At 51.4% G+C, this 25,065-nt stretch overlaps 7 protein-coding genes across 7 annotated transcripts, besides 1 other annotated feature; 2 read left to right on the plus strand and 5 right to left on the minus strand.

Annotated features, from left to right (window-relative positions):
* Positions 1–591: 591 nt before the first annotated feature.
* On the minus strand, positions 592–2,953 carry hsp88 (Hsp70 chaperone Hsp88; the record flags this gene model as incomplete). The annotated part of the gene is made up of 4 exons (XM_001264501.1): positions 592–894; positions 957–2,691; positions 2,761–2,792; positions 2,879–2,953. 4 exons carry the CDS (start codon positions 2,951–2,953, stop codon positions 592–594), a joined length of 2,145 nt encoding a protein of 714 aa, XP_001264502.1.
* A 30-nt stretch (positions 2,954–2,983) lies between these two features.
* Positions 2,984–3,023: a microsatellite.
* Positions 3,024–4,687: 1,664 nt separating this feature from the next.
* Positions 4,688–6,820, minus strand: chsD (chitin synthase D; the record flags this gene model as incomplete). The annotated part of the gene is made up of 1 exon (XM_001264502.1): positions 4,688–6,820. The coding sequence occupies one exon, from the start codon at positions 6,818–6,820 to the stop codon at positions 4,688–4,690; it is 2,133 nt and encodes a 710-aa protein (XP_001264503.1).
* A 1,616-nt stretch (positions 6,821–8,436) lies between these two features.
* Positions 8,437–9,697, plus strand: NFIA_012960 (tRNA maturation protein LHP1; the record flags this gene model as incomplete). Its single annotated transcript, XM_001264503.1, has 2 exons — positions 8,437–9,521; positions 9,577–9,697. 2 exons carry the CDS (start codon positions 8,437–8,439, stop codon positions 9,695–9,697), a joined length of 1,206 nt encoding a protein of 401 aa, XP_001264504.1.
* Positions 9,698–10,012: 315 nt separating this feature from the next.
* On the minus strand, positions 10,013–10,365 carry NFIA_012970 (uncharacterized protein; the record flags this gene model as incomplete). The annotated part of the gene is made up of 2 exons (XM_001264504.1): positions 10,013–10,293; positions 10,347–10,365. The coding sequence occupies 2 exons, from the start codon at positions 10,363–10,365 to the stop codon at positions 10,013–10,015; spliced, it is 300 nt and encodes a 99-aa protein (XP_001264505.1).
* A 543-nt stretch (positions 10,366–10,908) lies between these two features.
* NFIA_012980 (putative RNA binding protein Ligatin/Tma64) lies at positions 10,909–12,938 on the minus strand (the record flags this gene model as incomplete). The annotated part of the gene is made up of 2 exons (XM_001264505.1): positions 10,909–11,990; positions 12,047–12,938. 2 exons carry the CDS (start codon positions 12,936–12,938, stop codon positions 10,909–10,911), a joined length of 1,974 nt encoding a protein of 657 aa, XP_001264506.1.
* A 1,088-nt stretch (positions 12,939–14,026) lies between these two features.
* Positions 14,027–15,186, minus strand: NFIA_012990 (lytic polysaccharide monooxygenase auxiliary activity family 9 protein; the record flags this gene model as incomplete). The annotated part of the gene is made up of 2 exons (XM_001264506.1): positions 14,027–14,806; positions 14,863–15,186. The coding sequence occupies 2 exons, from the start codon at positions 15,184–15,186 to the stop codon at positions 14,027–14,029; spliced, it is 1,104 nt and encodes a 367-aa protein (XP_001264507.1).
* Positions 15,187–20,467: 5,281 nt separating this feature from the next.
* Positions 20,468–24,955, plus strand: NFIA_013000 (putative membrane-tethered transcription factor (SPT23); the record flags this gene model as incomplete). The annotated part of the gene is made up of 3 exons (XM_001264507.1): positions 20,468–21,184; positions 21,238–24,616; positions 24,669–24,955. The coding sequence occupies 3 exons, from the start codon at positions 20,468–20,470 to the stop codon at positions 24,953–24,955; spliced, it is 4,383 nt and encodes a 1,460-aa protein (XP_001264508.1).
* Between the last annotated feature and the right edge of the window lie 110 nt (positions 24,956–25,065).

Here is a 25,065-nt window from a genome sequence, read left to right on the forward strand (position 1 = left end):
ATGACCGCAATGGCTGGTCATGCTTGAAACACCCGCCAAGATCCTTGGGTTCGGAAGGATGCGATGAGTCGGTCCGCCGGATTATCAGCCATCCAGACTGGCTTGACGGCTTGACGCGATTCCGCGAGGAGCTAACCTCATCGGAGAAAAGAGGGCGAGAACACGAGATCGACCCGGTAAAGGTCAAGTGATATGACACGTCAAGTCGGGAGTCTCAGGGTATTACGATGTACATGGTTACATCAAATGATGGACTCGGAAGAAAACAAGAAATTGGCTGCCTGAACTCTATCCACGCTTCATATATCTAAGTCTTCTGTCGTGTGCTTTTTCTCATGAATCATAATCATACGGCGACAGTCACCCGCGATGCGAATGTCAGTGCCAAAATGATTAAGGAGGTTGTGAAAAACAATACCACCAAGACAACATTCTACACCATAAAGGTAACAGAGAAGATATAACAAGTTCACAAGAAAAGAGAATCATGTATCGGATGTATTGCTTCACCGTTTCATGGCCATTGTCATCAGGCTTTATATGCGAGAGTCGTACTCATTTGATATCGAAAGGGTAAAAGACTTTTCTTCTTCACTGCTGCTTCTCCTCGCCCTCAGCGGGGGCCGCCTCGCCTTCTGCGGGAGCATCCTTCATCTCCTCATCAGGCTTGGTCTCCTCCGCCTTCTTGGCCTCTTCCTCAGCCTTGCGCTTGGCCTCCTCTTCGGCGCGCTTCTTGGCCGCCTCTTCCTCCTGGGCCTTCAGGATAGCCTGGCGCTCGGCCTCGATCTTCTCCTTGTACCGCTGGACGATGGGACCAGCGATGAAGCGGATCTCATCCAGCTTCGCAACGTAGACGGACTTGGTAGTGTCCTCGCCCTCCTCGTAGAGCCAGTCCTATGTAGAGCGTTAGCTTCGAGTTCCTGCGTCCTGTATGTGAAAAAAGACATTGTACTCACCTCCATGTCGGTCAGCTTGGCACGCAGCTTGTCCTTCTCCTCCTCATTGGCAAACTCGGCATAGACGCCGTCGATCTTGTCACGGAGCTCGTAGATGGTCGACTCGAGCTCGTTCTTCTTCTCGTCGGTCTCGGCGATCAACTTGTCCTCCATGTACATAGCGTTCTCACGCTCGATCCAGGTCTCCTTGACGGTCTGATCAATGCCGTTGGTGCCGGTGGAGATGGGCAGGTCACCCTTGCGGACCTGCTTCTTGACCTTGCGCGTCTTCTTGGGCTGCTCGCCCTCGGGAGCATCAGTGTCCATCTTGTCCTCGTCAACGGGCTCCTCAACCTCTACATCCTCAACGTAGTAACCAGACTCGACGTTCAGGATACCGTGCAGGTTCAGTCTAGCCTTCAGCTTGCAGATCATAAAGTCGTCGTTGGCATCAGCCTTGACACCCTTGACGGAGAAGCGGCCGATCCAAGGGTTGATCTTGCCAGGAAGCATGTCGGGCTTAGCATAGCGAGCCTCCAAATCGAAAGGCTGCTTGCGGTAGAATGTGAGGATCTTGGTCGAAGGCATGACATTGCCACGGTTGAAGACAGTGAGGCTAGTGTCCTCGTCGGGGATGTCGGCCGACTGCTCCCAGGTGAACTCGATGGGGTAGTTGACAATGTCGTGCACGGAGAAGTCACGGACACGGAAGACGGGGGAGAGGATGGCACAGCTGAAGGCGCAACCACGAGCAATGGCCTCGTCCTGGTTGAGGGTGAAGGACAGGGTCTTGCCGAAGAACTTGGCGATGGCGTCCTTGATAGCAGGGACACGGGTGCAGCCACCGACCATCTCGATCGTGTCAATGTCCTCGGGCTTGAGCTTGGCCTCAGCAAGAACCTCCTCGATGGGGGCGGTGACACGCTCGAGCAGAGGCTTGACCATGGTTTCGAGCTCCTCGCGCTTGACGATGGAACGGACATCGACGTCTTCCATGAGTGACTCGATGCTCATAGGGGCAGCAGGGTTCGCGGAGAGAACCTTCTTCATCTTCTCGGCCGCGGCAAGGGTACGGGCGTACGCCTTGGGGTTGGAACGGACGTCAATCTTGAACTTCTCCTTGAACTCATCGGCAAAGTGCTCCGTGAGGGCTCTGTCGAAATCACGACCACCAAAGTGGCGATCGTAGGCGGTAGCCTTGACGTTGAGCTCACCCTTTCTGAACTCAACGATGGAGGCAGTGTAGTCGCTGTGTCCGATATCGACAAACATCACTCTGCGGGGCTTCTCCTCGGGGCCGGGGAGATCAAGCTTGGTGATACCGTAGCCGAGGGCGGTAGCAGTGGTGTCATTGATCAGTCTCAGAACCTTGAGACCGGCAATCTCACCGGCGTCAATCATGGCGCGGCGCTGAGCATCTGTGAACCAAGCGGGAACGCTGATTGTGACGTCGGAGACAGGGAGCTTCAGCTCCTTGGATGTGATGTCTCTGATCTTGGTGAGGTACATGGCAGCCAGCTGCGTCGCCGAGAACTTTTCCTTTTTGCCCAGGTAGCTCACTTCAACACCAGCCTGGCCGTTTACGTCACAGATAGCCGCTGAGGTGTACTTCTGCTCAACCTCCACGTCGGGGTCGTTGAATGAACGGCCGATGAGACGCTTGAGATTGCCGACCGTGTTCTTCAGGTTGGACATTTCTTGTGTCTTTGCGCCCTCGCCAATGTGTCTGCTTCTGGCGCCGAATCCGACCAGAGTCCTACATTGAAAATATAGTCAGCACCGCGGTATGAGGGCAGAGATCTGATGGGGAAGTTTGTGCACATACGGAGTAGATCTGTTGGAGACTTCATTGGTGATCTGTGGATAGACAAAAGCGTTAGTGCGAGCTGTTCCTAGCAATTGATTCAAAAATGAACAAATGCAGCAGAGGGGCATATACGCACAATATCAATACCCTTGTTCCGTGCAACACCAACCTTGGTGCTCTGGGCACCGAAATCGATACCGACGACACTCATTGTGTGGATAAATTAGGCGATGAATATGAAAGGGGAGGATGGTGCGGGGAGGTGTTGAGGGGAGGATGTTGTCTATATTGAGGTTGGAGGGAAACGTTGGAAGATCCTAAGCAAGAAAAGAGCGAAGAGGGGAGAATTTGCAATAGCGCCACTGCTATCAGAGCGCGGTGATAAGCGGATGAGCTGTGGCTAGGGTCAAACGTGGGTTCTTCTGTGTCGTCAAGCGGTCAGTCAGATTTTTTTCCTTCCTGACAATCTTGGGCACGTACGATCTGCAGTAAACTGAGGATTCTATAGTCTCATCGAGCACACGATCATCAATCTCATAAGTTTTCTTATACTGCTCTATCTCCCAGAACCTGACTCAATCTGGGGCAATTACTCTTAGTTATGCCTGTTCCTGAAGCCCAAGCTGTCCCTTGTGCTGCCTGTCGAACCTTCTGGCTCATACTCGAATCTTCCCGCATCACACCGCCTAGGGGGCGCTCACCGGCAGTATCCTCCCTTGACTCACCGCTTTTGGCGGGGTTCTGCCGCCTTATCGATTACCTTAAATTAGTTGTCACCTGACCAATCACCATCGAGTTGACTAACAGTAAACAAAAGAAGTGGGATGCGCAAGGCAAATTATTATTAACCATCAGGTAATGGATCTTGGCAGCGATAATTACATGACTTGTCCATGACCTTTTGGACGTCTCTAACCAGGCTGTCACCGGGAGAATTTGCCATGAAGGAACCACACATGCATGGCATTATGTCAGGAGCCGTTCTGCCTCTTTCCTCCTAAGGTTGGGTCAAGGCACTCAAGTGTGCCTTGACGATAGTAAACAAGCCTTGTGACACAGTCAACAAGAAGCGAAGGTCCTGACCCGCCATTAGAAACTATCTAGTCGTCTAGCTGTACGCACAGCGCGGTTGTGTTCGATCTGTTTACTCACCTCGAGATAACCCCCTTAGCACATAGCTCCCTACTCCCCATCATTGTCCCGCATTAGCACCTGTTTAAGCAGAGAACGGCCAATCTCCCTCGAGACCACGGGTGCGTGGAAACCGGGGCAGTTATATTGGCGTCAGCATGCTCAATGTAAATCAATATATGATCTCAGGCAGCGGACCGGTAAGATATTTGTGGTTTTTCTCCAGTAGTGAATCGGCGCAGTGAAAGGCTTGCCGTCAAAGATCTCACCAGAAAGAATTGAATCTACTACGATCTCCTGGGCGTCTTCGTATGTCTGAATGGAACTTTGTGCTTGAGGCCGTAATAATGTCTGAATGTTGCAATTAGCGAGGGGAGGCAGAGCTTTCAAATGACATCAGACTCCCCGAAAAGCGCCCCTGCTTCAGTTACGTTTAGTCTGGAAGGTCGTCTCTGGCCGGTGGTTGGTAGGACTAATCTTCTTCTTCTTGATAAGTTATATACTATGCTACCCAAGCAAATAAGGCAATTAAGTTTAGTCTAAAAAGAGTGTGCTACTTCTTGTTACCAAAGGGACATACATAAGGGCGGACGACAAAGCATGAAGTACAAAATGTCATTTTCGAAGCAGCTCCAAATAAGAGAATAAGAACGCGACAGAATTGTTCTGCAAGGGTTGACCGAATAAGACTTTAAAGCCGTAAGGGTAGACTCCACGCGTGCAGCTTTGGCCGACTGGCCATCAATGTGCTTGGACCCGCTTCTCTAGGACATCTGATCTTGGACACAGATGCCTTACGACGTGTGCAAGTACCCTAGACCATACTTTCGGGATCTTTCTGGGCTTTGATAGGCCGTGGAATCCCTGGAAGTTTACGGCGGGGTCGCTGTACCTCTGGGGTGTTTCCTTCCATTGGACCTCTGGTTGAAGCATTGATAGGAGCAAACCGTGTCTCGTGCTGGTGTGGCGCTGGCAGGTGAAGTGGGTATATATCCTCTCCGGATGACGACTCCGTGGCTTGTGATGAATGCGGCAGGATATGAGATGATGGTGACAGTATCTCAGTCTTGTTTACCATCTCAGAAGCATCTTCTTCTGAAGAGCATGAATCACTGGCCATGATTCCGTTAGAACAAGTCCTCTGCATCTGGTGCAAACTCGACGTGTCCCGTGTTTGCCGATCGAAATAGGGCTTCATAGTGTCATTATCACCGGTCAGCTCTTCAACCTTAAGGGGAAGGTGGATCGAGCTCAGCGAGTCCGAGGTTATGATTGAGTCGGAGGACGGATTTGTATGGATACCTATCCGAGGCACACCGGGAAGAGGCGTCATCAGCTCGGTAAGGGCAGCGTTGGAGTCGTTCAAGTTCGAGTAATAACCGTCGGGGAGCTCTGGTGCAGAGAAGCGCCCTTCGATCTTCTCTGAGGGATGGATTGGAACGCTCTTCTCATCCCCTCTGGAACGGAAAGTAGTCAGATCGACATTGAGCTCGTCGCCTTGAGCCTTAGCCAGTTCGATAGCTTCCTCAGGCGAAGTGTGCTCATCGGCGGTGGCAGCATCGGCTCTCGGTCCTCCCCATGTACGCTGGCCCGCAGTGAGGATTCCATACACCATATACAGCCAGTTGAAGAAGGGATTTAGGATAAACATCAGCGGAAAAAGCCAAGCTTTGTAGCGCTTGAGCTTCGCACCCAAGTAGAACATGAGGATGTAGTTGAGTCCCAGCGATATGGCAATAAACCCCACGGGCAGGTCATTGATGCTGCTCGACGTTGTTATAAGTGACAGCGCGATGATGAAAAACAGCAGTGCGGTTGTTCGGATCGTGTTTTGCATAAAACGGACCAGGCAGAGCAGGGGGTAGCGCTTCCAAAGCCGCACATCAGTCAGCATACACACTTCGTTGGTTATGAAACCCAGAAACCAGCGCCGACGCTGCTTTAAAAGACTGCTGAATGTCTGCACTGCCTCGGTCTTGCAAAAGGCGCCTGCGCACATCTGGATTTGATAACGTTTCCGAGCGCCTACCATGAACAGGTGCGTGAGCCAGCGATCTTCTCCGAGATGACACTTCCCATAGTCAAAAAAGTCCTCGCATTGCTCGGCTTTGTCCGCGAAGTAATACTTGGCCATTTTACGAAACGCAGAGAAGCGGAGCATCGTCAGAGCCCCGGGGAGGCAAGTCACAGCGCCGCAGCTAGACTCCACAGAGCGCTCGAACAGTTGCCCATGGACATACTCCATGTCCTGCAGAAGCGTGAGGAGCGAGCCTCGGTCCGTAGTCGACGTAATGACACCCGTCATTGCCAACATGTCGTGTTTGCTCCCTGGCTTCAACTCCATATCGTACATGAAGTTTTGCAGACATACACGGTCAAGGATGCAGTCGGAGTCAATGAATAACACGAAAAGGTTGTCGTGGCGCTCCAGGTAATCCGCATATACCATGTCAATCAGTCTGAACGTTTGCTTCTGGCAATGTCGTTTCCCTCCATGTTTGAAACGAGAGACCGTAATTCTGGCGCCTTTGTATGTCACGTCTATGCTCTGTGGATAGCTCTCCAGCGTGATCGGAATTCCAAGGTGTTCAATCACCCGAAGATAGGATTCGTCAATGAGGCAGCCATCGTATGAGAGGAACACATGGATACAGTTAGCTGGATAATCACAATCAACGACAGAATCGATTGCCCTTATTAGCGTTTCCGGCGCTTCCTTATAGACTGGCATAACAACAACTGTTTTGGGGGCGGTTCGGTCATCCAAAACTTGCTTGATACGCTTGGTCCTGCCCGGTGAATGTGTCACCAGTCTGTAGACGCACAAAAGCCAAGGAATTATAAGCAGCGCGGAAAACATCCCGAACGCGAACCATTGAAGCATAAGGACCATCTGCGCGGGGAAACGCCGTCTCAAGTGAGCTGGGAGGGGGAGGGTCACGATCATGACAGGCAAAAAAATTCCCCTGTGTGCCAAATTAGCATGCGTAATCTATCCAAGAAGACTCGGCATATTGAAACCCACCTCAGTAATGTGAAGAGGACAATCATGGTGACCGCGAGGAATCTGATACTCCAGTGATCCGCTTTTTGATAGACCTTGGCAAGGCAGTATAAGAACGCAGCAATCCAGAGGAACCATTCCAAGAATGCTGCCAGTACCATTGGCGAGACGATCGTCAGATATATTATCTAGGCTTCTCGTGAGATCAAATCCAGTGCATTCAACTGATGAAGCAACTCACATCTGTGGTCGACCACGGGTTCGGAGAAACCGAACTGCTACTTTCAGCCATCGCTGGATGCTGCATGTAGGTCTTCCTTCCAAATTCCAGTGATAGCGTTGAAGGTTACAATAAAGTCAAGACGTTCGACTGGAGCTTCGGTAAGCAACCACTTGCCGCTGGCTTGCTTGATCAACTGGGGCCTAGCTGAGCATCGATTAACGGGTCTATTGGCAGACCTTCGTTTTGATGCCAGGGCTTGTTACCTGCTCACGTAGAGATGTTCTCGGAGAACGAATAGAGCAAGTCCAGATCGACAGATAATCTGCTTAAGCTGACCTAAAATCACACGGAACCGATCAGAGCAGTCGCAGATTGGAGGTACGCCAAACGATGGAGCAATCGCTACTCTTAAAAACAACTGGAGTTTAATCCAATATTGAGCAAGGTGATGATGTATTATGAATCCGACACACAAGAGTCATAAAGTTTCTTAACATTAAAGACACTCAGCGTCGTTTGCGGCAACAGACTCCCATGAGCCAGTATGGAAGGCACGCTCAACGAGGCACCCTGACTTCGCGATAGAGCGTCCATACTGGGCCTGGACCAGCGGGCGTAAAGCAGAAAAGGCAATAGCACTGTTCGCAGACATGATTCGGTGCCTTGACATCAGTGAACATGATTCAGCCCCTTCTTGCCTTGTCGATTGTCGGTAAGAACGAGTTTGGAGTCCACTGGAACTTGGGTGTTGTATGCATCGATATCGAATCTCCCAATAGGGTTAGACTTTCTGCCTCGTAATTGAGGTGTCTATGGAGTAACATTTCGTATCGGGACTAGGAGCCGCATGCGCCACAGTCCTCGATTCTCCATGTGGCTGAAGCTCCGCAGTGTTCAGAAAATTTCCCCCCGCTATGCATTATTATTCGCCTTAAGATTTTCTTTTTTCTAACAAGAGGACAGTCCGGTTCTCATCGTGTGCAGAAGCGTCGTCTTGAACTTTCTTCCAGCTGCTGCATACTTTTTTCCCTAGTCTACAAGGTTTTTTAATTTGGAGGTAAGGCTACTATGTTGTGCATTGCTTATGCTTCGCGCGACTCGCGCGGAGTCATATCCTGAATTTGGACTACGCGGAGTTGACTCACCTTTATCTGTTATCACTCTCTGTTCAATAACTTTAAATTCATTTTTCCATCTTTGGTTTTGAATCGGAGGTCGGGAATTATTCGTTGTATGCTGACCTAGTCTGATCGAGTACAGGACCTGCGCGGCCCTTTTCTCCCATTCTCTCTTTCCGCCTGTACAGAGTCGAAACACTCGGAATAGATTTGCAGCCATGGCCGACGAGCAGAAGGTTGCCCCTGCGGCCACCAACGCCAATGCTGAGGCCGAGAAGGATGTTCAGAACGTTTTGGCAGAGCTGAAGGGCGAAACCGCCGGGGAAGCTGCCAAGCCTTCCGAGCAGGCCACTGAAGAGAAGAAGGGGGAAGCTCCCACCGAAGATGCAGAGGAGGCTCGCATTGTAGCCGCCGCTGCGAAGCTCGGCGAACAGTCGGCGAAAGCTGAGGAGCAGAAGGAGGGCAAGACCGAGGAGCGCGATACACGGAGCCGTGGAAACCGTCGCAACAACGTCAAGTTTGATCCCTCCACGCTGGAGGTCACAGACAACCACGATGAGATCCGCAAGCAGGTCGAATTCTACTTCTCCGACTCGAACCTTCCCATGGACAAGTTCCTTCTTTCCAAGGTGGGCGGAAGCAGCAACCGCCCCGTTCCTCTCGAACTCCTTCATTCTTTCAAGCGCATGCGTCGCTTCCAGCCCTTCAGCGCCATTGTTGAGGCTCTGAAGTCCTCCGAAACTCTCGAACTGACCGATAACGACACCTGCGTGCGCCGCAAGGTGCCTCTTCCTGAATCGGTGACCGAGAACCCCGATCCCAGCGTGGCCAAGGTTTTCGAAGACCAGGCCATGAGCCGTAGCATCTACGCCAAGGGCTTCGGAGAGGAAACTCCTACCACCCAGATTGACATTGAGGCCTTCTTCGCTCCTTACGGACCCGTCAACGCGATTCGTCTCCGCCGCACACACGATCGGATCTTCAAGGGAAGCGTTTTTGTTGAGTTCGCGACTGAGGAGAAGCAGAAGGAATTCCTTGCGCTGGATCCTAAACCCCAGTGGAAGGGACAAGATTTGCTCATCAAGAGCAAGAAAGATTACTGTGAGGAGAAGGTTCGGGACATCGAAGCTGGCCGCATCAAGCCCAGCCGTGGCCGTGGTGGTTTCCGTGGACGTGGCCGTGGCCGTGGCGGCCCCCGCGGTGGTGACAAGCGTGACTGGCGCGAGCGTCGGGCAGAAGACCAGAAGAACGGCTTTGGCAAGCCTCAGGGCGAGCAGCGCCGTGAGGTCCAGAAGGACGCTCGGTAAGTTATAGCATCTTTCTCCTGGTCTTGCAGCATTTGACTAATCCGCTTATAGTGGTGTTCCCGTCGTGCAGAGCACCGCCGACGATGCTACAGCTGGCCAGAAGCGGACCCGCGAGGACGAGGCCGCTGCCAACGGCGAGCACCCTGCCAAGAAGGTTGATGCCAAGGAGTAATGGCTTCGCTCTCTTCTGTTCAAGTTCCCGACTGGTCCCACCCTTCATCACGGAGCTAATGGATTATTCCCATTTGTTATGGTACAACAAAAGCACTTGCGTCTTTTGCTGCTGGTTTCTTAATGGCGTTGTATATCATTTGTTGTCATCATTGATACTTGGAGGTTATTCTTTGCAGGATCTAGCAAATGGTCATGATAGAATTTTGGCTCTTCAGCCTCCACCCACGGCTATAATACCCTTGTAAATCAATTCTCGAACTCCAAGTCATACGCCAGCGTATCGTCGCACAACTCCTCTCTGAGCTTCGACACCCTACGGCCCCTCATTAGCCACTTCAAACACACCTGTCACAAGGAAGGCGGAAACAAACTCAAGGTGGACCGGATGCGTAGCATAAGAAGCCACAGCGTCGGGCGACTCCATCACAGCCACAATCCCCATATCAAACCCCTTGGCACGGGGAACACTGATAGGCAACGGCTGCCCGGCCTTCAGCGAAACCAAACCGGGGATCCTACCCACCATGCTCTCCGCAACAGTGACCCAGTTGGCGAGCTGGGCCTGCGTGACGCCTGGCTTCAGGCGGAAGAGAACTGCCACTGGTCAATCATCCGCGTTCGTTGCAGCAGGGTAGCAGGGTACGCACCGATGTGGTAGACTGGCATTTCCTCGGTTTAGACTTCTCTCTATCAATTTGTCTATTTCTCGATGAGTCGACCAGATGCGGGAGCAGCAGGCACTTATATAAATGGCACGGTAATGTTTCGTATGCTTCTCGGACCGGGGAGGGGTCGGGGAGTCGGGTTATCGCCGATTGGTGGAATCATTTAATTATGGACGGCTTTGAATGATCTTCCGTTGATGAAACGGGCAATTGGTCTGTTGCAGCCAACTTGCTTGCGGCGTTACCTCTGACACTAGGCTGTGAGCCTCCTTGTGCTGAAAGATTCCCGGGTCGACCGTGGCTGCTGGAATCGGTGGACAAGTGACCATCCAGTACAAATGGCCTGATAGAGCAATATCACTGTCAAATGACGACAAGGGAGTTTCATGATGAAGAGCCCGGGAGTCAAAATCTACCGTTATGAAGGATATCTTATGACGAAGAGATGCATGTAATTCTTCCGTTCAAGGCATGTGGTATACCCAATTATTGATCAATGCTTTATCTAATCGCTAAATACAATATATGCCTTCCCTCAGGAGGTTCATTTCTTCTTCTTCGTCTTATCCACCACATCAATCCACTGCGTCTTGACACCGCGTCGGAGCAGCGCTGTTTCCACAGCCTTCCTTTGGTCACCTTGAATAAGTACCTCCATCACGCCTTTGGTGGCTCCAGTGGCCTGGGCAACGCTGGTACTGCTAGCGCATTTCTTCTGCAGCTCTTCAGCCAGCAGACTAGGAACTATACCGAAGATCTCCAAATTCGAAACTTTGGTGACAGTTTTCGAACCTGTCCGCTTTTCGAGAACGAGGTTGACCTTGGGAGTTGCACCTGCTTTCGGTTTCACATCGGATGGGGCCTGACCCTGCCTGAGGATTACATAGTGTGGAGTTAGGAACGCCGAGTCTTCCACGATCCGCTTCAAGAGGCCATCTCGGGTCGTCATGCCACGTGCAATGGTGGTCTTGTCCTCGGCTGATGAAGATGTGAAGATTGTGTTTGCAAGGAAAGGATTGAGCGAGATGATCCGGCGGTTCTCACTGGAGACAATAGGCGGGTTTTGAGACTGAATGTATTCGTCCAAACGGTTGGACACTTCAGAATACTTGTAGTAGTTCCTGGGGTCACCGCTCGAAAGAGCTGGGAAGATTGTCGGGGTAAGCTTTCCCGTTGGCCGATAAAGAGTCTGAACGGTTATTGTCTGTCCGACGGAAGGGTCTCCCTCCGAAGTTGCAGGCGTCTTGTTTCCGGGGACGGGCTTGCCCGCATTCTCAACGGCGTTCTTTGATGGAAGTTTGTAAGGAACAAATTGCTCGACGCGGCGGTCGTTGAAATCCACATCGAGGATGACAGTTTCTTGTCCGCTGCGGTCTTTGGATTTGACGAGACGCTGCTTATCAAGATGTTTGATGAACTTTTTGACATTCTTCCAGCTTGTCTTTTTGATCTGATAGTATTGAGCCTGCTGAGGAGAGTAAATCGGGAGGTAAGGAGTAAGCATGTTCGAGACAAGGGCGGATGGTTGCACAGGAAGGGACAGGCCATGGTTCGGTGCGGTGGGGTTGTCCTGTTTCAGTTTGTACAGAGAATAGAGGAAGGCTTTCTCAAAAGCCTCGTCGATTTCTGCAGGTTGGTCAGTTTCCGAACGAGATACCGAGGGAGAAATAATGAGCGCCGACCTTTTGTAGAAGGTTCTTTCGCTTCCTCAACGGGAGCCCCCTCTTCATGCTGCTGCTCGGTAGAGTCGACTTGAGGCTCCTCCTCCGCAGGTTGCGTCTGCCGATCTTTGTCCAAGGAAAGCTCATTGATTCGCTCCTCAGTTTCCGCGACGTCTTCCTCGCCCGCTTCCAAATCCCACCCAGCCAGATATTCAGGAGCAGGCTGTCCAGGACGAGAAGACGAGCTCCAGGCCCACAGCTCATCACCTTCCCAGTGTACGCCTCGGACGGCGTGTCCTTTTGTGCCCTGAACCTCTCCAAGTCCTGCAATATCAATTTCGCAGACGCCCACAAATAACGGGACAGTGTGTCGGTCCAAACCAGCCACAGCGACAACAGCTCCTTTGACCGCGCGCTCAGGAAAAGGAGGTTCATCCGCAAGGCCGGGGGTCATCAGGTCTGCGCCGCCACGGAGCTTCTGCATGACCATTTCTGGCGTGTGAAGCAAGGGCGCTAGGTTGGGATTGTGCCATAATGTGTAGACCGTGGGATAGAATCGTCCATCGGCTCCGGGCCCATGTTCCACCTTGAACCATAAAATGCGTTCCTCACCCTCGGGATGCGTTCCTACGTAGACTGTGCCTTGGACTTCTCGGAGCTGGGGCCCTGCAGTGGTGGTGAAGCGAGCAGAGAGCGAGTTTTCCGGAAGAAGGGAGTTTCGGATCGCTGTGATGTTGGGCGAGGTTTGGTTCGACGTGGTAGGAGTATTGGAGTCATCCTCGGCTGGTGCAGCTGACGGAATACTGATATTGTAGTCGCTGATGATTTGGTCGGCGATCTTGCGGCGGTCCGAGGATCGTAAGGGCGCAAGGTTCTTGATCTGTAGTTTGAGAAGTAAGTATAAAGTTGTCATTCTACGACTTGAACAGACTGCCAGCGAGGGGAGAAATGCGGGGGAGGGGCACAACGTACTGTCGGCTTTTTCTTGAACATAGTGGTGTATGACGGGGCCCAGAAATATGATATGAGTCTGTCTCAAGCTGCTTGATACTGATAAATACAGCCTGCTCAAAACAGGGCTCGTGGAAGAAGGGTACAAAAGACGCTGGAACAAAAAGGAAAAGTTGATGTCAGTTCGGTATTTGTCCGCAACAACAATAGGCCGCTTTTCCCCGCTTCTTGAGGTCAATCTTGTCTTTTTTTTCTGTGCACTGGTCCAGACACAAGGTAGGTACCAGAGGTATACTCGTCTTTATTATGAAGTGACGTTTGCATATAAGTAGGACGAAGGGCTTTGCACAAATTTCTCGCAGACTGTGCTGCTGCGTCTCTTTGCAAAAATTTCCAAACGACCACTTTCAACTCAAGGATCAGGAATTCAAGATCATTTAAATGGTCGCCGTCCAGGCCTATTGCACTGGAGCATTAGCAATTAACCTAGCCCCGGGATCCTGGTAACTGTTAATGGAGACAGAGATGTACTATCTAAACTGTGGCCTAGAATGAAGACGGGGAACAGCAAGCCAAGAGCAATCTCTCCATTTGCTACTCCATGTTTGACGCAGTTGTCTTGGAGAGAAGTAGATGAAGGAGAGATGTCAGGTAAGGGGAATCATGGTTTCTTATACATATAGAACGATAAGGCCCCCTGTGTTTTCTGTGGAAGATGATAAATATATGAAATAGCCTACAGTGAAGTTAATTGAAGGGACATTTAAGGCCGTTGGAGAATAACAGGTTAGAACACCAATGTTCAACAGAGCTAGTAACCCGAGTAGATGTACTTTACAAGCATTCTACTTTTAGTGATACAGATGTAAAACAAGAGCAAAGAATGATCAGCATAGAGCAAGAGCTCCAATGGTTTTGTTGCTTCTAAAGTACAAAAAGGATACCCGATCCCATATATGTATGTTTGAAAAAGAAAACTCGTCAGAGGTGCGATGCACGAAAGTTAAATGTGCAGGGAAGGGCTTGTCGATTCGTTCGAAGTGCTTTGATCTAGGCAGAGAGATCACGAGCGTGCACCTTCTCCGTAACCAGCCAAGAGAAGGTCTCCTTAAGGACCTTCAGGAACTCCTCGGCGCTGAGGGAGTTGAAGTACTCGGTGAGGCTGCTGCCGCTGGGAAGAGTGCCGCTGGAGCTGGAGCTGCCGGCAGTGGAGCTAGGGGTGGCGGTAGGAGCCTGGACGTAGCTCTGCTGGGCAGGAGTGCTGGTGACGGTGACAGCCTCGGTGGTAGTGGAGGGCTGGTAAACAGTCGCAGAGCTAGTCTGGACTGCAGTAGAGGTCTGAGTGATGGTGGCAGAAGGAGCAGCGGCGCTAGACGAGGCGGAACCACCGCTGTTGGAGCTGCCAGAAGAAGCGCCAGAGTAGAGAGCGGGACCAGGAATGTCATAGGAGCTCAGGCTCTGGTAGATATTGACAAGGATGCCGGCGTCAGTGTTCTTGTAGAGCGCAGTGCCGAGGGTACCTGCAGGCTTGTCGCTGCCACCACCGGTGACCTTAAGGTTGATGCACTGAGGGTAGTTCTGGGCACCGTTCTGGTTTCCAGCGGAGTGGAGGGCAATGATTTCGTGACGCATGACATAGTTACCAGCGGCGATGGAGCTGGGAACAGTCACCGTCCAGCTGTTGTTGTTGGCGATTAGGTTGTCGGAGGCCCAGGTGCCAGGAACATTAGAGTCACTGATCAGACCACTCTCATCAATCTTGAAGAATTCCAGACTGGTCTTGTCAACTGAGGCGCAATCACCATTGCAGTTGGCCATGTAGGTAATGACCTGTACTAAGTTAATACCCTAACCGATTATTCCATGGATGTCTTACGAAGACATACCGGTCCGTGGTGAGATTCAGGCCATTCAGTCCATTGGAATTCAACCTTTCCACCGGCCTTGATCTCGGCAGAGATGGCACCATTCTTAGCACTCTTGTGGCAGATGATGTCGCCGCTAGAGTAGCCGCTACCGTCGACGAAACCCAGATCGGTAGCGGTTTCAGACCAACCGATGCTCTCAGGAGGGCTGCTCATGTAAGGGTATTGGTTGACGAGGTATCCAGTGTAGTATTTGCCATCAACAACGGCACCCGACACGAATCCGTGACCAGCAACCAGAGCGGCCGAGCTGAGAAGAACAGCTGCAATCTTAGAGACAGACATGTTGTAGGTTTTGTACTATTGTCCAAACGATCAACGCACAGCGTAATCTTAGGTTCGAATCGAACGAGAGACGAGAGAAAGAATGACGAAAATAGGACTTCAGTCAATGAAGTCGATAGAACAAAATGAGAGAATGGAAGGTGCTGAGACCGTGAGAAAGGAGTGCTGATGGGAAGAAGAACAGAAGAAAGCTGTCCCCCATCGCAACGAACACGGTTCTTATATCTCCAGCAAGCTTGAAGAAGCTATCTAGACCCGGTTAAAGCGCCGAACAGCTATCCAAATTTGAAATGAAGCCAGTTCTGTAAGGTCCATCGCAGGTATCTACTCCTTACGGTGTGGACATCACTAGATTGCTTGGTAGGGCTCCTGTTTCGATTCAAATTCAGAATTATCTGATAGGTGGAGAAAAGTCGAGATAGAGCCACCGAGTCAGAGATTAATGAGAACGAGTCATGTCTGCGGTGGTCGACGAATACGTTGGCGTTGAAGCTGCATCAGGGGGTTAATATAGCACTTCCTGCTTGGGAATAGTGGACATGTCTCTTGTGACAATCCGAGTTTCATCCTGCTTTTCTTTATTCATTAGCTCAACGTTTCCCCACTCTGTCTCCATTCTACCGTGTCAGGAAACCGTTATTGAAATGGTTTTAGGACCTGGTGGATCTATCATATTCATTGATACGAGAATGCTTGTTGTATTGCATTAATCGCTGGCGCCTCAATGGAAGGTCCATTTACTTCTGACACCGACTCAGGTACCCGTCCTCTTCCATGAACGAATCGGCTATGCTCCGCGATCCACATGGACTTCTATTCCTATATGTCAAGCTGATGGAGACCAGAAGAAGAAGGCAGATTGAAGCAGTCAGACTAGTTCTGTTGACGCTGTGCGGTCACAGGTGAGTGATGACAAAGCCATAAACTGGCGATTGAATCTTGTGGAAATGAATGAGCTGAGGGCGACTCAATACAGAGTACTCTACGGAGTACTGCCAAACGCTCCGGCTGGGCAGCGATGGAGTGAGTTCTACTGCGTACCAAGTTAATGAACCGATCCATCCAGATACGTCTGGCCATCCCATGTATCAGATAGGCCATGTCTGGCGAACGGGGCCCCGGTTCTTCATTTACCGGTATTTAGCCGCCAAACCCTCTATATCAGACCATACCAGCAATAGGGCCATCTCCTTGTCATTTCCTGAAGCGCCAGTGTTCGTTACTGACAACGTCACTCTTTCTGCCGAGAGCTGCAATCTGCACTTATTGGTGCAGGGGGCTGGGCTGAGGATCAATATACGCTGCACAGATCATTCGAAGGTAAGACACCTACTTGGCTGGAAATGAGGCTTTCCTTGTTCAGGTGGTGCCGGTGCTGTGGTCTGAAACGCCCGAATGCTTCGGGTTGCCGCTGGCCCGCTCTGCCTTCTCCTGAGCCCTGAATCAACCGCACGCATAAAAGCGGTTTAGTGCCTTGGATTTTCTGACCGAGTCTGCTCCGTGTCAATTTCTATCCAGCGTCTGAGGCTCTGGGCTCTCGCTCTCTTTTCAATTATTCGCCCCCTAAGTTCCTGACAGGCAGCGCCTCTTTCAAAAAGTGGGGCTATCTTATAACCCAAGGGATACTGCATCCTCTTCGTCAAAGCGGGCGGGGAAAGGCAGATGCTTCTTGTCAATCAAATGGAAACCACTTGCGAGGATTTGCCTAACATGTGACAGGTCTTGACGACAGTTCATTGAAGAAATCAATTCGTAGAGGAAACAATAGGAAAAGCACCCATCACCATTCTTGTCATACTGATGCAAGAAAGAGATTCAACAAAAATCCCTACAGCCCAGGATGTGCAGCATTTTATTGCTTAAAATGGATTACAGGCGAAAGGAGGAGCATTCACAAGGGCAATATCAATCGACCCGCGGTTGTATATCCGTAGCAGGGATTCAATCACCATGTGCCTGAAATGGAAGTCGATGCAACTATGTCTCAGAATTTAAGAACTGACTGGAATAGAGTCCATTACTGCCTCCACACTATGAAGAATGCTGAATTGGCGGTTCATCTGATATTCGGTTAATCCCACAATCGCCAGACATGCCAAACTCCTGAGAAGACGAACTGGGTTCTTGGCTACAAAGCTTCTTGTAGCAACGCGCCTCTCGTCCTCCAGAGACTAACCTCTCCGGATTCCCAGACTGCTTCGGACGGACGCATGTATGACTCGATCTACTGAATACACTGGCAGCAAGAGTGGTGCAATCTTGGAATATGAAGGCAATGGCCTTGCGATGACTTGGAAGTGAGTATACGCTTTGAAGCTGTGCTCGCCATTGTAGTATACAAGTCCCCAATGCTGCCGAGTGGGCCTACGGGACTGCGGCATGGGTGATGACTCCGTTCGCCGTGACGCCACTGGATATGGTGAGGAAATGACTAGGGCAATTAGCTTAAAACTCAGCGATGATTCCAGATCATTGCAGGGTATATGGAGCTACCATTGTCGGGCTCCTTATCTTGACTGAATACGAAGATGGCCTGGCTCGAGGTAGACTATACCGCGGATACTCCGCATCAGCGACCTCAGGGCCTTGATCAGCTTACGAACCTTCTAATTGCCGACGGCTTCTTAGGTAGTTGCGATCAGAATGGGACAGATGCGATCAAGCTTGCGTTCCATCAGCGTAGTCGTTTTCTAACGACTCGAATGGTACTAGGATCCATGTACTAGGGAATCAGATCAGCCAGCAGAATCTCACGATGTCCGTCCGAATGGCCATGACCTCAGTGAAGGACGTCTCGTATGCAGTCGGTCGAGACCTTCCTCTACAGCCTCGATGATCCGGCCCTTATTATCCCCCACAAGCCGCCAAAGCTACTTGATTTGCCATTTTCTTCACGCGAGCTCCTAGGTGTGGCGGGACTGGAAGGTCGCCTGTAGAGTGTTGTAGGCCTCGTGGACATCTGCTTCCGAGGCGTAGGGCAGCATACTGCTCGGGAGCACCGCGAGCTTGAGAGTTTTATTCTTCTACCACCCGAGAAGGACCGTCTATTTCACATTGCAAGTGCGCGCACAGCTAACTATAGCTCGCATGTGCCTGCTCCTATGATCATTTCGCCGATCAGAAAAGAGGGGTTCGATGAACCGAAGACATGGCGTCATTTTAGATACAGCCAAGTGACCTCGACGATTTATTGATCGGACAAATGGGCTGTGAAATCGTCATGCTTGTGCTTCTCTGTGCACCCTGTTTTCAGGTGTTATACGCACGACCAAACCGTTACAGGACGTCTCTGAACCGATCTGCCTCGGCTATGACCTATTAGAAACATCAGAGCACAACGACGATCAAGACGGACTTCGTTTCGCTAGATTATCTCTTTACACGCTGTCCGATTGAAGAATCATGGATGAGGTAGAACATCTTAGTATGGCGGGATGGATAATGATATACGTCTTCTGATGAACTACTTTGGGAAATACGCAGTGTCAAGGCATGAATTCCAGAATATATACATTCATCGACTTGAGGGTGGACCAATCTGGGGCTGTTTTGATAAGGAAAGTCAAAAATGGCAATCTGACTAGGGCGAGTTAGTAGATAATAGAAATATTGCTCTTCCAAGGGATTTGGAGTTCCCATTTCGCAAGCGCAAAGTCGAGTGGGTAGGAAGGATAAGAGAAATATATTCCACAATTCGGACTGGAATCCAAACTCTTCTGTCCACCATTCACTATAGAAAAGTCACGCTTCATTGAGCCATGACACCAAAGGCACATGGCTCCCACAGTGCGAAATATAAGTAGTCGATCACCCCTGCCGCTGTGTGTATATCGAATCCGAGGGCATTCATTGGCAAATTACCTATCCGAGGGAACCCACCTAGGGCCGCCATATCGCAGATAGTATTTAGGACGCACCGGACGATATGCTATTGGATAGTATCTAAGTGCAACACGACCAGGTTGGTCCTAGATCTTGGCTTGGATGGCTAGGATATCAGGCAGGCAATGCATGCCGATCAGACTGGTGGAAGTCGTCCAATACCTGTCCTACGTTTCTCGGCAAGGAACAAATGATGACCTGATAACATTGCTAGCAATGCGGGAGAAGTCTAGGTCGATTTGTCTCTGTCATGGTCTTTCCATAAAGCAATTCCCCTGACCTTTTCTGGTTGGTGCCAGACTAGAGAATTGCGAGTTGCGATAGTACTGACAGCTCTTTTGTATCTACCTCATCTGTAGTCTATGCTCAGTACTCCGTACGGAGTACGCTTCGCCCAGAACGCACGGTCACTGGAGGTGACTAACTATCCAGGAGGAATGCATGATATGCGTCCCGCGCTAACCCGCTCATAAACCCCCTACTGTCGATGCATACATTCAAGGAACTACCTGAGATACAAGAAAGAGAAGTACTGAAGGCTTTAAATGAGATCATCTCCTATGGAAGCCAAAGTCTGAAGCGACAGCCTCAATAGTTTATATGTGTGAAGGAAGTGAGAGAAGACAAAGTCGGAGCCAAGACCAATGATAATCTGGTAGCCTAAAGACTGACCAACCCAGAAAAGGACTAGCGTATCCATAAGAGTCACCTATTAGAATGGTTGCCTGATTTTTCTGGCTGGCAGATTTTTTGCCAGTTCCGAATAATACGGGAAGGAGACAGATAGACCCGACGACTATGACCAGGTAGAATACGCTACGGTCTCAACCAACCCCCTTTCCTCTGCGATGAATCGTCCTTATCATCAACTACCTACCTAATCTACTTGGGGGCGTTCTCTGCTTTCAGTGTTGTTTCTCAGTCAGACTGTTGTTACACTTTCTTTCTCTTGTCACTGTGGGAATTCTTTAGACCATCTCCTCTCTTCAAACTCCCTTCGTCCCCAGAGACGGTCGCCGCTCCAGTTTTTCCCTCCCTTTTCCACACCCTCAACAAGAAACCGATCGGGTGCTATTACCGCGCCTCTCAATTCCGTACGCCGCAGCGGGCACGATCAACATTTGAGAAGGGCCATCTAGTGGTTATCTTACAATAACAGATTTGGTCGCTCCTTCTTGATCCCATATTGTGATTCGTTTCGATGGATTGGAGACGGTACTGTTAGGGAGTTCGATTGCGCCGAGTGAGACGAGTTTTGCGGTCGGATCTTAAAGATCCTCGTGCCATCCCTTGAACTTCGATCTTCGAGTTTTGCACCTTGATCTTGGAAGCACGCGCGAAGATCTGGGCGTATTCGACAGTGGCCACTTGGCTTCCCGCTCCGTAATCCTGGAACTCAATGATGGGACCTGTGGAGGCTGCCTCATCTCCCATATTTCCCTCCCTGGATCCTATTGTCGTCGATGATGAGATGGAAAATCCCTATCAAGATACCGATTTAAGTTTTCTCGACTCTACGAGACTACAGATGAACGAGGCCGCTGGCCAGGATTTCGACGATCTCTTTGCCCGTTCCCACTCCTCCCGCACGGTCACCGACTCGGAATCTGTGTGTTTGTCGCCCTCAGAACTCTCCATAAAGAGACACTTTCAGGAACACGATGCGCTGAGGCAACCCAAGATCGTTGCTTCAGACTCCCCTGCCGAATCTCTGGATAACTCGAGTCCCAGTTCTTCGTCCGATTCTCCGCGGAATCACGGTCGCAACACCTCCGTGGCCTCGACCACTTCCGTTACTCATAGCGATCACGCCAACATAATGCCATTTGGCTACGCAACTGAAGATTGGATCAACTCGGAGCTCGGTTCAATGAAGGAGGAGACATCGATGTTTGGTTTTGACCCTTCCTTGCCGACCATGGAGGGTGTCTTCGCCGTCGAAACCGACCTCGAAACCAGCAACAAGGCGATGGACGCCGCTTTCGATTTTGAAAGCGCAGCCAGTAGCCCCAGTGCCCTGAAGACTGACTCGACCGCTCAGCCAAAAATCCAGAAGCGACTCAAGTCGCAAATGCGGGGGACGTCCCATTCCACCTCGAGGCAATCAGCTTCTCCGGTATGTACTCAGACTCTCATTCTTCCTCGTCCCCTTGCTAATTCTCCTCGTAGCAATTTCGCCATTCGGCCTCTCCTTTCACAGTGGGCAAAATGCCCAGTCAAAGTAGGTCGTCATCAAGCCAATGGGCGGGACAGTCACCGTCGTCGCTTTTGGAGGAAAGTTTTGGCGGCATCAACATGAACGGCGGATCTCCACTGAACGGAAACTTCAACTTTGCGTCGAACGGGTTTCCTTTCGGCATCAACTTTGCGCCGTCTCCCCATCAGAACAATATGAAGGCGGAAGCGACTCAGCGTCATGTCCTCACCGTTCATCCCACTTCACTAAAATCCCGCGTAGAAACACAAATTCCCATCCGGCTGACTCTCTATCCAATGCCCTCCGGCGTCAAGAAATTACGACTGCCTACCCACACCATCTCGAAGCCGAAATTCCTTGCTCCTCCGTCTGCTGATCGTTCGGCTGATACCTTGCAACTGCATACGAGCCTTGTCTGCACTAGCGCGATGCAGGATCAGACGAAACTGAGGAAGGCATTTGCACGAGCAAGGGGCGAGACGCGGTACCGCACCTCGAGCTCTAGCCCGAATGCCACGGAAGAGTTGCCAGAAGATGACAAGCCCTTGGACGGCGGGGAGGTGAAAATCTGCGCTGGATGCATACAGCGTGAACGGAAGCGCGCCTTCAGAAAGAAACAGAGAAAACCGGAGGAGGACGAGTTGTTTCAAAAGGACGAGGAGAAGCGAGTGATCGTCTTTAACACCAACGAGATCAAAGATTGGGCGGAGCCCTCCAAGCATGCCATGCCAGGCTACACTGATGCCCCTGCGCCAGTTATTCCCGCTGGAGCAATGCAAGTCGAGCTTCCGATGCGAATTGCATGCTACTGCAGGCACCAGAACGAGAAGCTCGGTTTTCAGGTCATTTTCACAGTCAAAGACCATATGGATAATGTCATTGCCCAGGCAATCACAAACTCCATCATGATCACGGATGATCACAAGACGCACGCTCCCCCGGCTCCTCCCGCCCCGGGCCCTTCTCCATCTCTCCCTGATGGGACACAATTGCCCGGAGTAGGCGTCTTTCCGTCAGGCCCTCCCGTCGAGACCGCGAAGTCGCCAGCCCAGTCGTTCCGATCATCCTCGACTACAGATCTACAGGGTCTTCAGCAACGGTTCAACTCGCAGTATCAGATGCCGACAGGCTCCTTCGCCGTCGCCGCTCAGAATGGCCAGAACGGCCAGAAGAACGCCACCGCAAGCTCGCAAACGCCTCGCAGTCTTTCGCGACAGACTTCGCCGAACGACTTCCCAGGACCCATGACCAAGCGACGGAAACACAGCAACTCCGGCCGCCTTCCGTCAGAATTGACCATGACCAAGCTTGAGAACGGACAGTCATCTGCGGGTGGGTCCAATTCAGGAGTCTTAGGAAACGACGCTCCTTTCAATTCGGCGCGTGGATTTGCTTCCCCGGCGGAGAGGCCGTTTGTGACGTCGTCCGCCATGTCGGGTCAGTTCGCCAACCGGCCACCAACGCCCAATAACGGAGACAACAATCCTTTCTTCAATCCCAGCGCGACCCAAACCAGCTTGGATACATTCATTCAGCAGCAGTTGATGTCGGCGCCAAACTCGGCTCAGCCTAGCCGCCCTGGAACGCCTGGTAATTCAGCGCGTCACGGTTTCCAAGATCAGTCCCTCAACCTCTCATTAGGCTCAAGCACCTCCACTCCCGCTTGGCCTCCTCTCACAAATGCTGGTAACCGGTTGCCTTCTGTCATTCACAAGGTTGTCCCAGCAGAAGGCTCCATCACTGGAGGCACAGAAGTGACGCTGTTAGGAAGTGGTTTCTACCCTGGTATGGAGGTTGTCTTTGGTGATACCCTGGCCACAACGACGACGTTCTGGGGCGATAAGTGCCTAAATTGCTTGACTCCGCCAGCCCTCCAGCCTGGCATGGTGGCTGTCGTGTTCAAGCATGAGCATCCGACATTCGGTCAAATGCAGCCGGCTCAACCTCTGATGCCCAAGCAGCAGCAATTCTTCCGGTATGTTGACGACAGAGAGCTCCAGATGTATCGCCTTGCACTTGGCATTCTGGGACAGAAGCTGGGCAACCAGGCAGATGCGTTCCAGACTGCTCAGCAGATCATGGGTAGCGACCCCAAGGCTGTTTTCAACCTTCAGAAAGACTTTTCCGCCGGTTCTGGCGGCCATCAGCGACAGGTCCCTGGCCTAGAGTCTCAGGGCGAACTGAGCGATCTGGACTCGAAGATGTTGACGTATCTCGAATTCATCGACCTTGACGACAACCCGCGGCCGCCGAAGTATAACTCGCGCTGCGCGACCGGGCAAACTCTGCTTCATTTCGCCTCGTCCTTAGGCCTGACTCGTTTCGTTGCCGGACTGCTCGCCCGAGGAGCGAACCCGGAGGTGCAGGACAATATCGGAAACACGCCCATGCACCTGGCCGCCTTGCATGGTCATGCGCATATTGTGAACAGGCTGCGTTTGGCTGGTGCGGACGTCAATGCTCGCAGCATCAGGGGTTTCACTCCGGCCGACCTGGCCACAACTCTTCCAGCCCACCAGGCTGCACTGATTCCTGCTCGGCACAACCGCTCCCGTAGCGTTGGATCGGTAACCTCGTCGCGACGCAGGCATAGCAGTTCTGCTTCCCTTCACTCTCTCTGGGAATCGTCGTCTGTATCAGGATCACTTGATCCGGCGGTCTACGACTCCGATGATGAGGAGGATGTTCCAGATGACCAAGTGGACTTTACTATATCTCGACGGTCGAGCGTTCACCAAGATGTGCCCGGTCCGCTACCCTCGCCTGAGCAGGCAACAGCGGCCCAAGAGGCACGCCCGTTCTCCCCTCCGGCAGCTCTGGTGGCCTGGCGGAACCAGCTTCAGGCTCAAATAAATCAATTCCAGCAGAGCGTCGCGAATGCCTTCCCGAATCTTCCTGCTCTGCCGCCAATGCCTGCTTTGCCCGATTATCAGGCTCATCCGATGATGCGCCGTATTACAAATCTTGTTCCTCATCGGCCAACCACATCCTGGTCCTCGAAGGACGGCTGGTGGGACCTCTTGACGGGCAATTCCGCACCCAGTGCGACTGAGCCGCCTTCTTACGAGGAGCTGTACCCAGGCCAAGACCGTCAGAACGAGGAAGAGGCATCGCAAGTGAAGAAGGCAACATTGCTAAGGGCGGCAGCTGAGGCGGCCGTGGATCAGCATTTCGAGTCACAGACCAGCACTTCGGTGGCAGAATCTAGCGAACAGGATAACGATGACATCAAAGACATCCGAATCGGCTCCAAATTGATTTCCCGCGAGCAACAGAAGCATCTTAGAGAGCAGCAAGCTCGCAGGATGAAGGGTTTGGGTAGCGATCGAAATCTCTATTTCATTTGGGTGAGTGACTGTTAATCCCTTTCCGCATTGTCTGCGCCGTTACTGACTTTTCTTAGCTTCCTCTTCTGCTTCTGGTTATTTGCGCATGGATGCGAAGTTACGTTCCAGGCATCTGGCAAGGTGCGTCAGACATCTATGGATTTGTGAAGACGCGCTATATGCGGGGCGCGCTGGACGTTGGCTCTTAGACCTTGGCGTTTTCCTACTTTTTGTTTCCTATCATCTTCCTCGAGTCCCTTTGAGCCAGGGCGTTGTTTGCGAGCGGGCGGCACTATGGACATGTCTTTCCTTTTCCTTTTACTTCCTTATTTTGCCGATACTTTTGCATCATGACGGGATATGACAGCTCCTCCTTTGCCTTAATTCTTCCACTCTCTATACCTGACGTTTGTATGTAATTTGAGCCCATTAAGATGTACAGATGTACTTTTGTATTGAGAACTTCGAGCCACG

This window comes from Aspergillus fischeri, genomic scaffold, assembly GCF_000149645.3.
Source record: "Aspergillus fischeri NRRL 181 1099437636249 genomic scaffold, whole genome shotgun sequence".
NCBI lineage: Eukaryota > Fungi > Ascomycota > Eurotiomycetes > Eurotiales > Aspergillaceae > Aspergillus > Aspergillus fischeri.